The following is a 12,853-nucleotide window of genomic DNA, read 5'->3' as shown; positions in this document are numbered from 1 at the left end:
ATAGATAGATAGATAGATAGATAGATAGATAGATAGATAGATAGACAGGCAGACAGACAGACAGACAGACAGACAGACAGACAGACAGACAGACAGACAGACAGACAGACAGACAGACTCACACTGCTGAGGTGGATGATGTGTACACCTAATCGCCCCTTTTGGGGACAATTAAGTTGAAAAGTTGAAGTTGAACTCACTCTGCTGAGGTGGATGATGTGAACACATCAGTCAGCTTCTGGAGGACGGCATCTGGGCTCAGGAGGTCAGTCTGATCCATCTCTGGTGTCTGTATGTACTTCTGCAGGTCAAACCCATCCAGATACTCTTCTGAAGTCTTGAACTTGAACTTTTCAGTCTTCCACTGTCCTGGTAAGAGCATCTCTATAGTCAGTGTTCTTGAGCTATTGTCAATGTGCTCCACTACAGCATGCTGATTCAACTCATTCAGACAGCAGAACAGGTTGATCCTTCTGTCTGGCTCCCTATGACCTCTGATCTCCTGTTTGACTAACTGAACTGTTTGCTCTGAGCTTTGTGATTGGCTGTTGGTCTGTGCCATTAGGTGGTTTAAGAGGTTCTGATTGGACTCCAGTGAGAGGCCGAGGAGGAAACGAAGGAAAAGGTCCAGGTGTCCATTCCTACTCTGTAAGGCCAGATCCACTGCAGTCTTGTGTAGGTCCTGAAGCGTTGCTGCCCTGAACAGAGCAGAGAGCTCAGAGGTTTGCTGTTGGTCAGACATGTTTCTTTCTCCGTTAATAAAGCAGAGGACCACATATAACGCTGCCAGAAACTCCTGAATACTGAGATGCACAAAGCTGAACACTTTCCCCTGGTACAGTCCAGCCTCCTCTCTGAAGATCTGAGTACACACTCCTGAGTAGACGGATGCTTCTGTGACATCAATGCCACACTCTCTCAGGTCTCCCTCATAGAAGATCAGATTTCCCCTCTCCAGCTGTTGGAAAGCCAGTTTGCCCAGTTTGAAAATCATCTCTTCGTCTCTCTCTTCCAGCTCGGTGTATTTGGTATTTTTAATTCTGACCTGAATGATCAGGAAGTGTATGTACATCTGAGTGAGAGTCCTTGGAATCTCTATACTCCCTGATCCATCTGATGCTTTCTCTACTATTGTAGCTAAAATCCAGCTGAAGACTGGAATGTGGCACATGATGAAGAGGCTCCTGCATGACTTCAGGTGAGCGATGATTCTGCTGGCCATTTTCTTATCATTGAGCTTCTTCCTGAAGTACTCTTCCTTCTGTGGGTCGTTAAATCCCCTTATTTCTGTCACCTGGTTCACACACTCCCGAGGGATCTGATTGGCTGCTGCTGGTCGGGTGGTGATCCAGAGAAGAGCAGAGGGCAGCAACTTTCCCTTGATGAGGTTTGTCAGAAGGACGTCAACTGGAACTGACTCTGTCACATCACAGCACTTTGGGTTGTAGCGAAAATCTAGAGGAAGTCGACACTCATCCAGACCATCAAAGATGAACATGACTCTGTTCTCTAAACTGGTGAAGACTCTTGGATCCTTCACATCTGAGAAAAAGTGCCTAATGAGATCAACTAGACTGATGGTTTTCTCCTTCATCAGGTTCAGCTCCCGGAAAGGAAGAGGAAATATGAAGTCTACATCCTGATTGGATGTGCCTTCAGCCCAGTCCAGAATGAACTTCTGCACAGAGACGGTTTTTCCTATGCCAGCCACTCCCTTTGTGAGCACTATTCCAATAGGTCTGACTTGCTCAGATATCTGTTTGGCTTGTTTAGATGAGGCCTTGACTTGATGAACTAACTCACTGACTTCTTCAGATAAGCGTTTGATGATGTCACTGCATTTGATTGACCTGTCTTGTGCTGCTTTTCTCCAGGATTCTCTCTTTCTCTGTCTGAAATGTTTTTCATCTTCTCCCTCTAGATCATCAGAATCCTCATCTTCGTCTGCTTCTTTCCAGGATGCCCTCTCTATCTGTCTGACCTCGTGTTCTTCATCTTCTCCCTCTAAATCATCAGAATCCTCTTCTCCCTCTGAATCATCAGAATACTCATCTTCATCTGCTTCTCTCCAGGATGCCCTCTCTATCTGTCTGACCTCATGTTCTTCATTGACACCCCATCCTTTCCCCTCTGTGATGTAGAGGTCAGTGTAGATCTTCCTGAGCAGTGTTGATTCTCCCTGATGTGCGAGTCCCTCCATCAGACACTTGGACCTCTCCAGCAGGTGTGATTTGTGGGCCTGTTGAATCTCCACACTAAATGGACCAGAATGGAAACAGTGTGCAGAAAGACAAAAAAACAAACAAATTATTTATGCTGTCATAAAACCTCTCCCAGTGTGAGAAAATGGTCTGCTTACTGTATTAGCTCGAGCCTATAGCCTACACACCTAATAAACTGTATATAGCCTAATATGCAGACCTACACCTAATATACTGTATATATAGCCTAATATGCAGACCCACACGTAATACACTGTATATATAGCCTAATATGCAAACCTACACCTAATACACTGTATATATAGCCTAATATGCAGACCTACACCTAATATACTGTGTATATAGCCTAATATGCAGACCTACACCTAATATACTATATATATAACCTAATATGCAGACCTACACCGAATATACCGTATAGCCTAATATACAGACCTACACCTAATATACTGTATATATAACCTAATATGCAGACCTACACCTAATATACTGTATATATAGCCTAATATGCAGACCTACACCTAATATACTGTATACATAGCCTAACATGCATACTGCTCTCTCACTATCTAATACTACTGTCTGGCACCNACCAGCACCAGCCAATGTAAATGCATTGTTCTGCCAACATATCATGTGCTTCATATACACACCTCTTCTTAATATATGTTCTATGTATGTCTGCTGTTGCCCAGTCTTGCACTTTATATGTCTGTGAGGGTACTGTATAGATACTGTAGGTGTAATGTATGTGTACTGTCTATGTCCTTTGCTTTGGAAAGTATGAAACGTGATTCAATTCTTTGTATGACCAGTGCAAGTCATGAAATGAACAATAAAGCCAACTTGACTTGACGACTTGCTTCTCTCACACCATCTACTACTATTGTCTGGCACCTGTATTATTGTTTTGTGGGTGTGTGCACCCCAACCTCCAAACACCATATAGCTTCTCCCACCCACACACATATAAACACACACACTGTAAAATGTATGTATCATTTGAAAGCTACTGAAACTATGTTGCACACACCAACTTTTGGCTTTCACAAACACACAAACAAACGCGCACACACGCATGCACACACACACGTGCACAGACACACACTCCTTCACTGTTAGGATTATATTTAACATATTTAGGTTTGTCTCATGACTTTATAACAATAAAAACTGTCTGTGGATGCAAAATCTTAAAATGAATCTACATGACAACAATAAACTTGCACATTATATATCCAATGTAAATGCATTATTTAGCCAATATACCATGTGCTTCATATACTTTGTACACACCTCTGACCAGCTACAAATAGAGGCTGATTCATGGACTGGTCACTCTTCATGGACACACAGCTCAGCACTGGACAGGAGGGTCTCTTATGTTGCATGGGGCTGGATTACACAAAGACAAGTTCAAACGTCTTTACAATGTCTGTTGACAAAAAGTACATTTTTACTCGACTTTCACACACTCAAACATACAGACAGACTGTGGTTGTGACACATAAAATTGTAGTAGTGATAGACATTATATTTATTAGACAGACAAAAGTAGCCTGGTTATTTCTAGAATTTCTGACGCTGATTTGGGTTGGTCAACCAAAAGTTGCATGTGGGGTTTTCTGACAGCAGACTGTGGAAGTGGTAATTTCTGACAGCTTACAGCAGTAGCACTCAGGAGAGTCTCCGCTCGCTTACGTTAAATTTGAGTGGTATATCCTGCTGAATTTTGCAGCTGACCAACAACTGTATGACCATATTGTTGTGAAGTTTTAGAGTGAAACTTTGCCTATTCCTGTTTCCATTAATTGGGAATGTGACATGTTTACTCTTACGGCTTCTGATATCTTGAACAGAGCTGGCGACTCTTCCATTGAAGGTCACCCAGAACACATTGCTCTTGATCAATATTTTCTAAACTCTCTGATACAACAGTGATCACATGTTGAGAAGACAAGAGTAGTAGATAGGACGGACTTTTTTTGACAGCTGAGTTTGATGGTTTGATTGAGTGTAGGAAGATGTATTATGAGTGTATGATGTAGTGTGACAGGTTAGACCAGGTGTGTGTGTGTGCATCAGTAGTTGTCAAGTCTACATGATATGTAGATGACAAGTGAAGTTATGGTGTGTGTAGTGTGTCTGTTGGTCAAAGAGGAAACGTTGTGTCAACTTGTAGATGTCAAGTCTACAGGATGTGTAGATGGCATGTGAAGTTATGGTGTGTGTATTGTTTCTGTTGGTCAAAGAGGAAACGGTGTGTCAAGTGTGTAAGCAATTAATCAGATGAGTGTAAGTGTGTTGTGTGCGAGCACATCTGTTGTGTGAATGCAGTTGCTGTGTCAGTACGATGTGAAGCGGTGAAGTGTCCAGCGATTCTGTTGGCCAAAGAGGCCTGCACTGTGTATTCCATTCACTGGTGGGTGGGGTTTAGGCCTATGTGTGTGGGCGTGTGTGAGTGTGTGTGTGTGTGTGTGTGTGTGTTGATGTTGTTTGTTGTTGTTTTTAAGCAGGCATGTGAGAGGGTGTGTGAAAAAAAGCAAATGGGGTGAAAGTGTACTTCCTCTCATAGATGGGATCCTAATTGTAAAAGTGTTGGCATGTAATGTATGATTTGAGCGATTCCAGTCAGTCTGTATCAGGAAGTTGGTGTTTTGTAACGGCCAGCGTATGGTGATAACGTCTGGTGATCATCTGTGCGTTTTCCCTCTCTTTTCCTCTGGCACCGTCTCTCTGTCTCTCTCGCGCTCACACACATAACATTCCTCTGTTGTGCAGAGAAAGCAATTCAGAGGGTGAAAGTGTACTTCCTCTCACAGTTGGTTTCCTAATTGTAAATGTGTTGGGGGGCGATTCATGATTTGAGTGATTCTAGTAAGTCTAGTAGAGTAGTAGAGTAGAGTAACTTTATTAATCCCCAGGGGGAAATTCAGGTGTCCAGTAGCTTACATAAATACACAAATAAACAAATGCCCACATGGACATTTCAAGACACAAATAACACAGGAATAGTCAGGGAGGGGAAAATAAAAATAGAAATAGTAAAGATAAGGAATGTGAAAATGTAATATTTAAAAAATGTAAAAAGGTAATTGTGCAAAAAGACATTCTGTGACTTGGGATAGACCATGTGCAGAAAAACATGCTCTGTCAGTTAAGGTAGACAATCTTAACATGACCTGGAACAAGTGTTGACAGATACATCTAAGATATAGTATAGTATGTATCAGGAAGTTTGTGTTTGTGTAATGGTCAGCGTATGGGAATACCATAATGGCACTGTCTCTCTCTCTCTCTCTCTCTCACACACACACACACACACACACACACACACACACACACACACACACACACACACACACACACACACACACACACACACACACACACACACACACACACACACACACACACATAACATTCCTCTGTTGTGCAGAGAAAACAATTCAGAGGATGAAAGTGACCATAGTTCTCCCAGTGTGTATGTGCGTATAGCCATGGCTACGAATCAGACCGACTACCCTGCCACAGTATGTGTGATGAATGTCACAGTCTCTCTGTGTGTGCGTGTAGCATATATCTACAAATCAATCAAGGGTGACTACCCTGTCTCTCTCACACACACGGTGGAGTGTGAGCATCCTGAGACCTGGTGTGGTAGTCAGAGTGATTTACGATGTGTGGTGGAAGTTTCAGCATGGCCAGACTGCAGTTATTCAATAGTAACCATTACAGCTGGTAAGTTGGTGCAGAGTCTAGTTGTGTATCATGATGTCTGTCACTCTTTTCTCTCTTTCGAAGTTTGCTGAAAATCACACAAACTCACACAGAGCTCCTTCTAACATGTCAACAATGAGTGATACATTTTTGTGGCTACACCCCTTCTTGTTTTGGTATAGGTGTTGGGTCCTTGTAGAACTACAGTTTTCTGGCTCTGGTAAAATTGCCTAGGTGTGACTTTGAGATTGTGATGTGTGAATCTTGATACAGCCACAGCCATAGTCCAGGCAATTAATGCTTAATGTGAGGCCGAGAGGATACAAACAGGTCTCCCGCTGTGTGTATTCAGACTTGCAATTACAATTTCAGGAGGATTTAGGCCGCATTAACACATTTCAGTACATCAAGTTCAGTTTATGTTGCCCCCAAGGTGAAATTTGGTTTGTAGCAGGTATTTAAAAACATTCAGGACAGACAACAAATAGGCTAATGAAACAACATAAAGACAGGGACCACAGGTCACCACAGCACAAGGACATACGACTGGAACCAATACACACAATTAAAAATCCAAAAATGAAATGATGATATTGAACAAGAGGAAAAAAAAATGTGATAAAATGGTAGATCAAGACATGGAGATAGAAATACCAGTCCAATGTTCAAAAAATTGCAAGGATGTAAAGTGCAGGAGGAAGCATTAATTGTGCAAGTTCAAAATGGTTATAGCTTAGTAAATAAAGGAGCATTTGCAACGTTATGTCCATTGCTTTGGAACTCTAAACCTTATGCCTGATGGTATAAGTTCAAACTCCCCATACAGAGGGTGATCAATATAGTCTAAAATTGCATCCGCTTTCCTTTGGATGTGGTGATAAAACAGTTCGCTGAGAGGAGTCTGCTCCTCCCCTATGACCTTCCCAGCCTCTGTGACGAGTCAACCCAACTTGTTGCATTCAGCAAGTTTTAGGTTACCAAACCATACAACAATAGCAAAAGACAGGGCGATTCAATAAATGATTTATAAAACAAAGATATCATTTTTTCTGCATACGTTAAAGGTGTTAATTTCCCTTAAAATTAATAGAGACGCTGCATCATGCAACATGTATTTTTCTCTTATGGCCGAGCTACGCATGGTAGGTGTTGGTTTGAGGCCAGCCTTTTTAAGGTGTTTTAGTGAATACGATGGTGACACCTCAGTTTCAAGAGAGGGGGGTTGCACTGTTTCAGAAGCCCATGTGTAGTTGTTTTTACTTAGTGATTTAGACAGAGTGATGTCTGAAGGCTTGTTCTAACTCATTTGATTCTGTGAAAATGTTGAGAGGTGTAATGGACATGGGTATGTCCAATTCAGTCATGACTATGTCATGTCATAGAGTACAGAGCTTTTTTGTCATCTCACCGGGAAATGAATGTAATGCTTGGGGTGTATATATTTTTTTAAGGGATTCCTAACATATACTGCATTTTAAAATGCTACTGTAACATGGTTGTCACATGGATTAAGTAATTTTCTGTTCAAATGCACCATAGCAGATGGGAGTGTATCTGTAACTGTAAAGGCTTGTTTGTTCATCCAGGAGTCAAATGGAAAGGTCTCTACTGACTATCTGCCCAGTCCCAACCAGAAAACGTATTTCTTTAAAATTATTCTTGTAAAGGTACATTGCTAATTTCAAAGAACATTCCTCGCGAGAATTAAATACCTAAATGCTTAAATGCTCTTCTTCATGCATGGCTTCTGTGTCTAGCACAATACCTGTCATCATGCTGCAAATTAATCCAAAGATGAGCATGTCAGCAAAGCCAGAGTCACCACAAGAACTGGACGCAAGTGGCTAGCAGACGCTGCGGTCAGGCAAGCTGAAAGCTCTTTGGAGTTGAGGGACATCGTCGGCAACGTTTGCACTGGCCGCCAGGGACTGGGAACATCACACTTTACACAGTGGAAGAAGGCAACTGCGCAGCAGAGGAGGGAGATGGTGCAAGCCGAAGTGCGTTACCAGGAGGAGGAAGCGCGGAAGGCAAAGGCTGTCGAACTAGCTACCCAGGGGACTTGGACCAGATGGGACCTCCCAAACAGGAGGGTCACGTGGTCGGAACTCTGGAGGCTGGAGCCATTCCGCGTAAGCTTTCTTTTGAGGTCTGTGTATGACGTACTGCCGTCACCAGTGAACTTGGCAAGGTGGGGCCTGAGGGAAGACCCGCTCTGCAGGCTGTGTGGGAAGAAGGGGACCCTGTCCCACATCCTAGCAGGGTGCCAGACAGCTCTGGCCCAGGGGAGATACAGGTGGAGGCGCGACCAGGTGCTCCGCGTGATCGCAGACATCCTAGAGCAGGCCAGGAGAAGACCGCAACCTCCCAAGCCACAGGTACCAGCAGTACAGTTCATCAGGGCAGGAGAGCAGACATCCTCTGTGAAGAGAGCTAGGAGCAACATCCTCCAAGGGGCACAAGGATGGGAAATGTCAGCTGACCTGGGAAGGAAGCTCACGTTCCCCCCTGTTGTCCAAACCACCTTGAGGCCTGATATAGTTATCTGGGCAGAGCAGGCCAAGAAGATCGTCCTCGTGGAACTAACAGTGCCATGGGAGGAAGGCTGCGATGAGGCCCACGAGAGGAAGAGACTGATATATCAAGACCTCACAATGGAGTGTAGGGAGAAAGGCTGGCAAGCTTGGTTATTTCCAATCGAGGTGGGGTGTAGAGGGTTCCCGGCGCAGTCAGTATGGTCGGCGCTCACTACACTCGGCGTGGCAGGCAGAGAGCGTAAGGCAGCAGTGCGCAGGATAGGGGAGGCAGCAGAACGAGCCTCTTGTTGGCTGTTGTTTAACACTAGAACTACCACGGAGGGGTCAATTGACCTTTTTACCTAAAAGCCCCACAAGGGGGTCATTTGACCCTTTGGACCCCCTGCGGACACTCCTTTTGTTGTGGAAATGTGGCTGTTAGCAGCTCACAGCTGTCACTTGAGACACAGAGTGTGTGAGTGTGTGTGTGTGTGTGTGTGGATCATTTCCAATGCCTGTTGAGTGCTGTATCTCTGCATCTTCGTTCCTTGGAGAGGAGCTTCTTTCACCACAACATTTTTGAGGGAAATGAAGCAGTAGTCCACATGCACTGGTATTTATCCATCTAACAATTGCCAGGTTGCATTCACATGAGTCGTTATGGTCACATGGCATGGGAGATTCACACGTTCCGTTTTTTCTCGATTGGTTTGGCTAATTTCTCGAAACTGAGATGACATTCTCAAAACAACACGGACAAATCCCCAAACCAACTTGCAATTTCCCAAAACAGAATGGCATTTTTCATTGCTTTCATCAGATATCAAATGCTTTGTACATGTCTCAAATGTTTAGTACATCTCTGCAGATGGATATGTACAAATACCCTTCAGTTGACACATTCAGCATACATTCAGCACATTTTCCAAATAAATTCACCTTGCTTATCTAAACGAATTAGACAATTCTCAGTCTAATGGTTGCCCTCTCCAAAACACGTCAGCATTATTTCATTGTGTAAGTCATCATATGCAAAGTGGTCTACGTAGTTCCCAAAACTGTCAAGGACATCATATTTTAAGAATTTCATTACATAGTAAATTCATGACAGTGTTCAACAGGTCAGATGGTATTGTAACTTTACTAGTTAGTAGAAAATAATTTTACAACCGTGTATACTACAGTTTCCATGTTATTTGGCTAATTTCATGACATTTTTTCAAACGACATTCTGTTTTGAACAATTGCTAGTTGCTTTTGGCATTTGTCCATGTTATCTCTGTTTTGAGAAATGAGCCAAACCCATGAGAAACCTGTGATATATGGGCATTACTTTCTGTATATGAATTTACAGTAAAGAAAGTTACTGATAAATGTCCTTGGTAAATTATCTGTGTTGTCAAACTTCAATAGTTTCACTCACTTTTTCATTTTTATACATAGTCGAAATCTGTTAGCTGAACGTAGATAAAACACCTAACCATTTTGACTGGCAGTGCTTACACAATGGCAAAGGGACAATGTATTTTGAGGGTACTGATGATATATGTGGGGAAGAAATTTAGTTTTGACACATGGGTAAACTGTTTTTGTGGTGATATGAGCGAGTGATGAGGATCCATGTAGTTATGCTGAACCATCCAGTTTATTTTGACAGAAGGACTAAATGAATGCAAATGAGCCAAAGCAATTGAGAAGGATCTATGCCATTTTGATGGTACTGACTATTTATATGTCAGACGGTTTAGTGCTGATGCAAGAATGAGGTGTTTTGGGAGGTATATGACATTTTGCTAGTTATCTGAACTGTTGTGCAGAAGTGTAAGAATGTTTGGCCAAATGACCCAATGGTTATAGGAATGTCATCTCAGTTTCAAGAAATGAGCCAAAACAATTGAGAAAAACTGTAATTCAACCATTATCTGGTTGCAGTCATATGATTCGTCATGATCACATGGGACATTCACACGTTCGTTCATTGATGACTTATATGAAGAAAATGTGCTGACATGTTTTCAGGACAACCATTACACTGAGAATCAACCAATTGGGATAGATCAGCAAGGTACATTCAGTTGAAAATTCTACTAAATGTAAGCTGATTGTGTTAACTGTAGGATACTTGTACATAGCCATTTGCAAGGATGTACTAAATGATTGAGACATGTACAAAAGCATTTGAAATTTGATGAAAGCAATGATAAATGCCATTCTGTTGTGAGGAACTGCAAATTAGTTTTGGGATTTGTCCATGTTTTGAGAATGACATCTCAGTTTCAAGAAATGAGCCAAACCAATGGAGAAAAACGGCAACAAACTGTCCGCCAAACTGTGCTATCTGTCTTTATTGCTGATATCTTCATGCAAGTTGCTATTTACCTGTGGTGATTTTGGAGGCTGACAGCCCTTGGGAAGAAGCTGTCTGTCCCTCTTTGTCTTGGCTGTTAGCACTGTAAGGTGTGACCCCCTCACCCCCCACCCCACACCGCCCCTAACAGTCTCATTACCATAACAAAATGAGTGATTAGTGTATTAGGTAAAAGCCACCGGGTCAAATGACCCCTCTCTGGTACTTCTAGGTAGGCAGAAAAATCCTGGTAGTTCTAGTGTTAAGAGGGAGGAGGAGGGCTGGAGGCCTGGAGCCGATGAGCAGTGACCTGGCCACCACTGCTGACCCGCCAGCTGGAGGGTGTTACGGTTAAGGGTCGAAACACCCCAAGACGGCTGGGCACCGTCTGACGATATCGGCTCCAGGCCAAAAGCCACAGTCGCTTGGGGAGCGGCTGCACGTGGCATCACCTGATGTATTCAACAAGTTGAACTCTGGGAAACCAGTGACTTCCAGGAAAGGCTGGATGGCAACTGAGGAAGATCAGTGACGCTGGAGAGACAGCTGACCTCCAGGAAAGCCTGGCACGGGTGCATGAGGCTGGCAACCTTATGTGCAGCGCTCGCAAGAGGGCACCACAGCAAGCTACTAAAACCCAAAAAGAGCAATACCCCCAGAGTCTCCCGAGAGGGGGGGAGGATGAGAGACTCGAACGGACAGACACAACGGTACCGACCAGGATCACGACACGGCTAACGAGAAGGCTCATCCAGACTACATTGACAGGGACGACATCAGAGGTCAGATGCCAATGCGGCAAAGTATGTAAGAACACCAGAGGGCTGAAAATACATCAGGCCAAGGCCAAGTGTGGAAAAGAGGCAACGTTCTTGCAGCGCAGTGTGGCAACACCACGTGAGACGCAGGAGAACCCCAGTCAGGAGGCACCCCACAGCACTGGAGATCTCTTGGCAATGACACTGCCCCAGAACCGCACAACGGCCAACTCTGATGCCTCCCAGCAACCTCAACCTGCAAAGGAGAGAGTGAAATGGCCAAGGATGAACAGCGACAAAGAGTGGCAGCAGTTAGATGAGGACCTGAACAAGATCCTCGAAGTGGCACTAGCAGGGACAGCAGAGAGGAAGATTGAGACAATGACTACGATCACTTACAACGTGGCAAGAGAACGGTTTGGCACTGAGGAGAGAAAGGCAACTGACCCAAGAGCGCGACAGCCTAATCGAAGGGAGAAGGAGATGCAGGGCCTGCGGAAAGAGGTCAAGTCACTTTCCAGGCAGTTCAGGGTCGCAACAGAAGAGGAAAAAGTGGGGATCAATGACCTAACAGCCACACTTCGTGACCGGCTTCGCAGGCTGAGGAAGGCGGAGCAGACACGAAGGGAGAGGAGGAGGAAAGGGTCCAGGAGGGCGCAGTTCATAAAGGACCCCTATAGATTCACCAAGGGCCTACTAGGGGAATCTAGATCAGGAACTCTGACCAGCTCTAAAGAGGAGGTAGAGGACGCCCTCAGGTCAACGCACTGTGACCCACAAAGACATGAAGATCTGGGCAACCACCCAAGAATCATCAATGTCCCACCCCCTTCAAAACAGCTAGAGACCAGAGAGCCAACATGGAAAGAAGTGGAAGAGGTAGTAAAGAGGGCGAGAACAGCATCAGCCCCTGGACCAAGTGGATTACCCTACAAAGTCTACAAGAAGTGTCCCCTTCTTCTACGTAGGCTCTGGAAGATCCTGAGGACAATCTGGTCAAAGGGCAGCATTCCAGCATCCTGGAGGGTGTCAGAGGGGTGTTTTGTGCCAAAGGAGAAAGACTCTTCTACAATCAGCCAGTTCCGCACCATCTCCTTGCTGAGTGTAGAAGCCAAGATTTTCTTCTCAGTCTTGGCACGGCGCATGACAGCTTACATGACGCAGAATGGTTATGTTGACACCTCAATCCAGAAGGGAGGCATACCAGGGTTCTCCGGGTGCCTGGAACATACTGCTGTCCTCAGCCACCTGATCCAGGAAGCCAAGAGAAAGAAGGGCAACTTAACAGTT

The 12,853-nt window shown here is 44.2% G+C and overlaps 1 protein-coding gene across 1 annotated transcript in view; it reads right to left on the bottom strand.

Annotated features, from left to right (window-relative positions):
• Positions 1 to 196: 196 nt before the first annotated feature.
• LOC134454010 (NLR family CARD domain-containing protein 3-like) overlaps positions 197 to 12,853 on the bottom strand; it is a 60,218-nt gene continuing 47,561 nt past the window's right edge. Inside the window, exon 2 of the mRNA XM_063204751.1 lies at positions 197 to 2,255. Coding sequence (XP_063060821.1) covers positions 197 to 2,255 — 2,059 coding nt within the window. The remainder of the gene's footprint in view (positions 2,256 to 12,853) is intronic.

The sequence above is a fragment of the Engraulis encrasicolus genome, chromosome 8, assembly GCF_034702125.1.
Source record: "Engraulis encrasicolus isolate BLACKSEA-1 chromosome 8, IST_EnEncr_1.0, whole genome shotgun sequence".
Classification (NCBI taxonomy): Eukaryota; Metazoa; Chordata; class Actinopteri; order Clupeiformes; family Engraulidae; genus Engraulis; species Engraulis encrasicolus.
The sequence above is the reverse complement of the archived record's forward strand: the minus strand, read 5'-3'. Positions and strand labels throughout refer to the sequence as shown.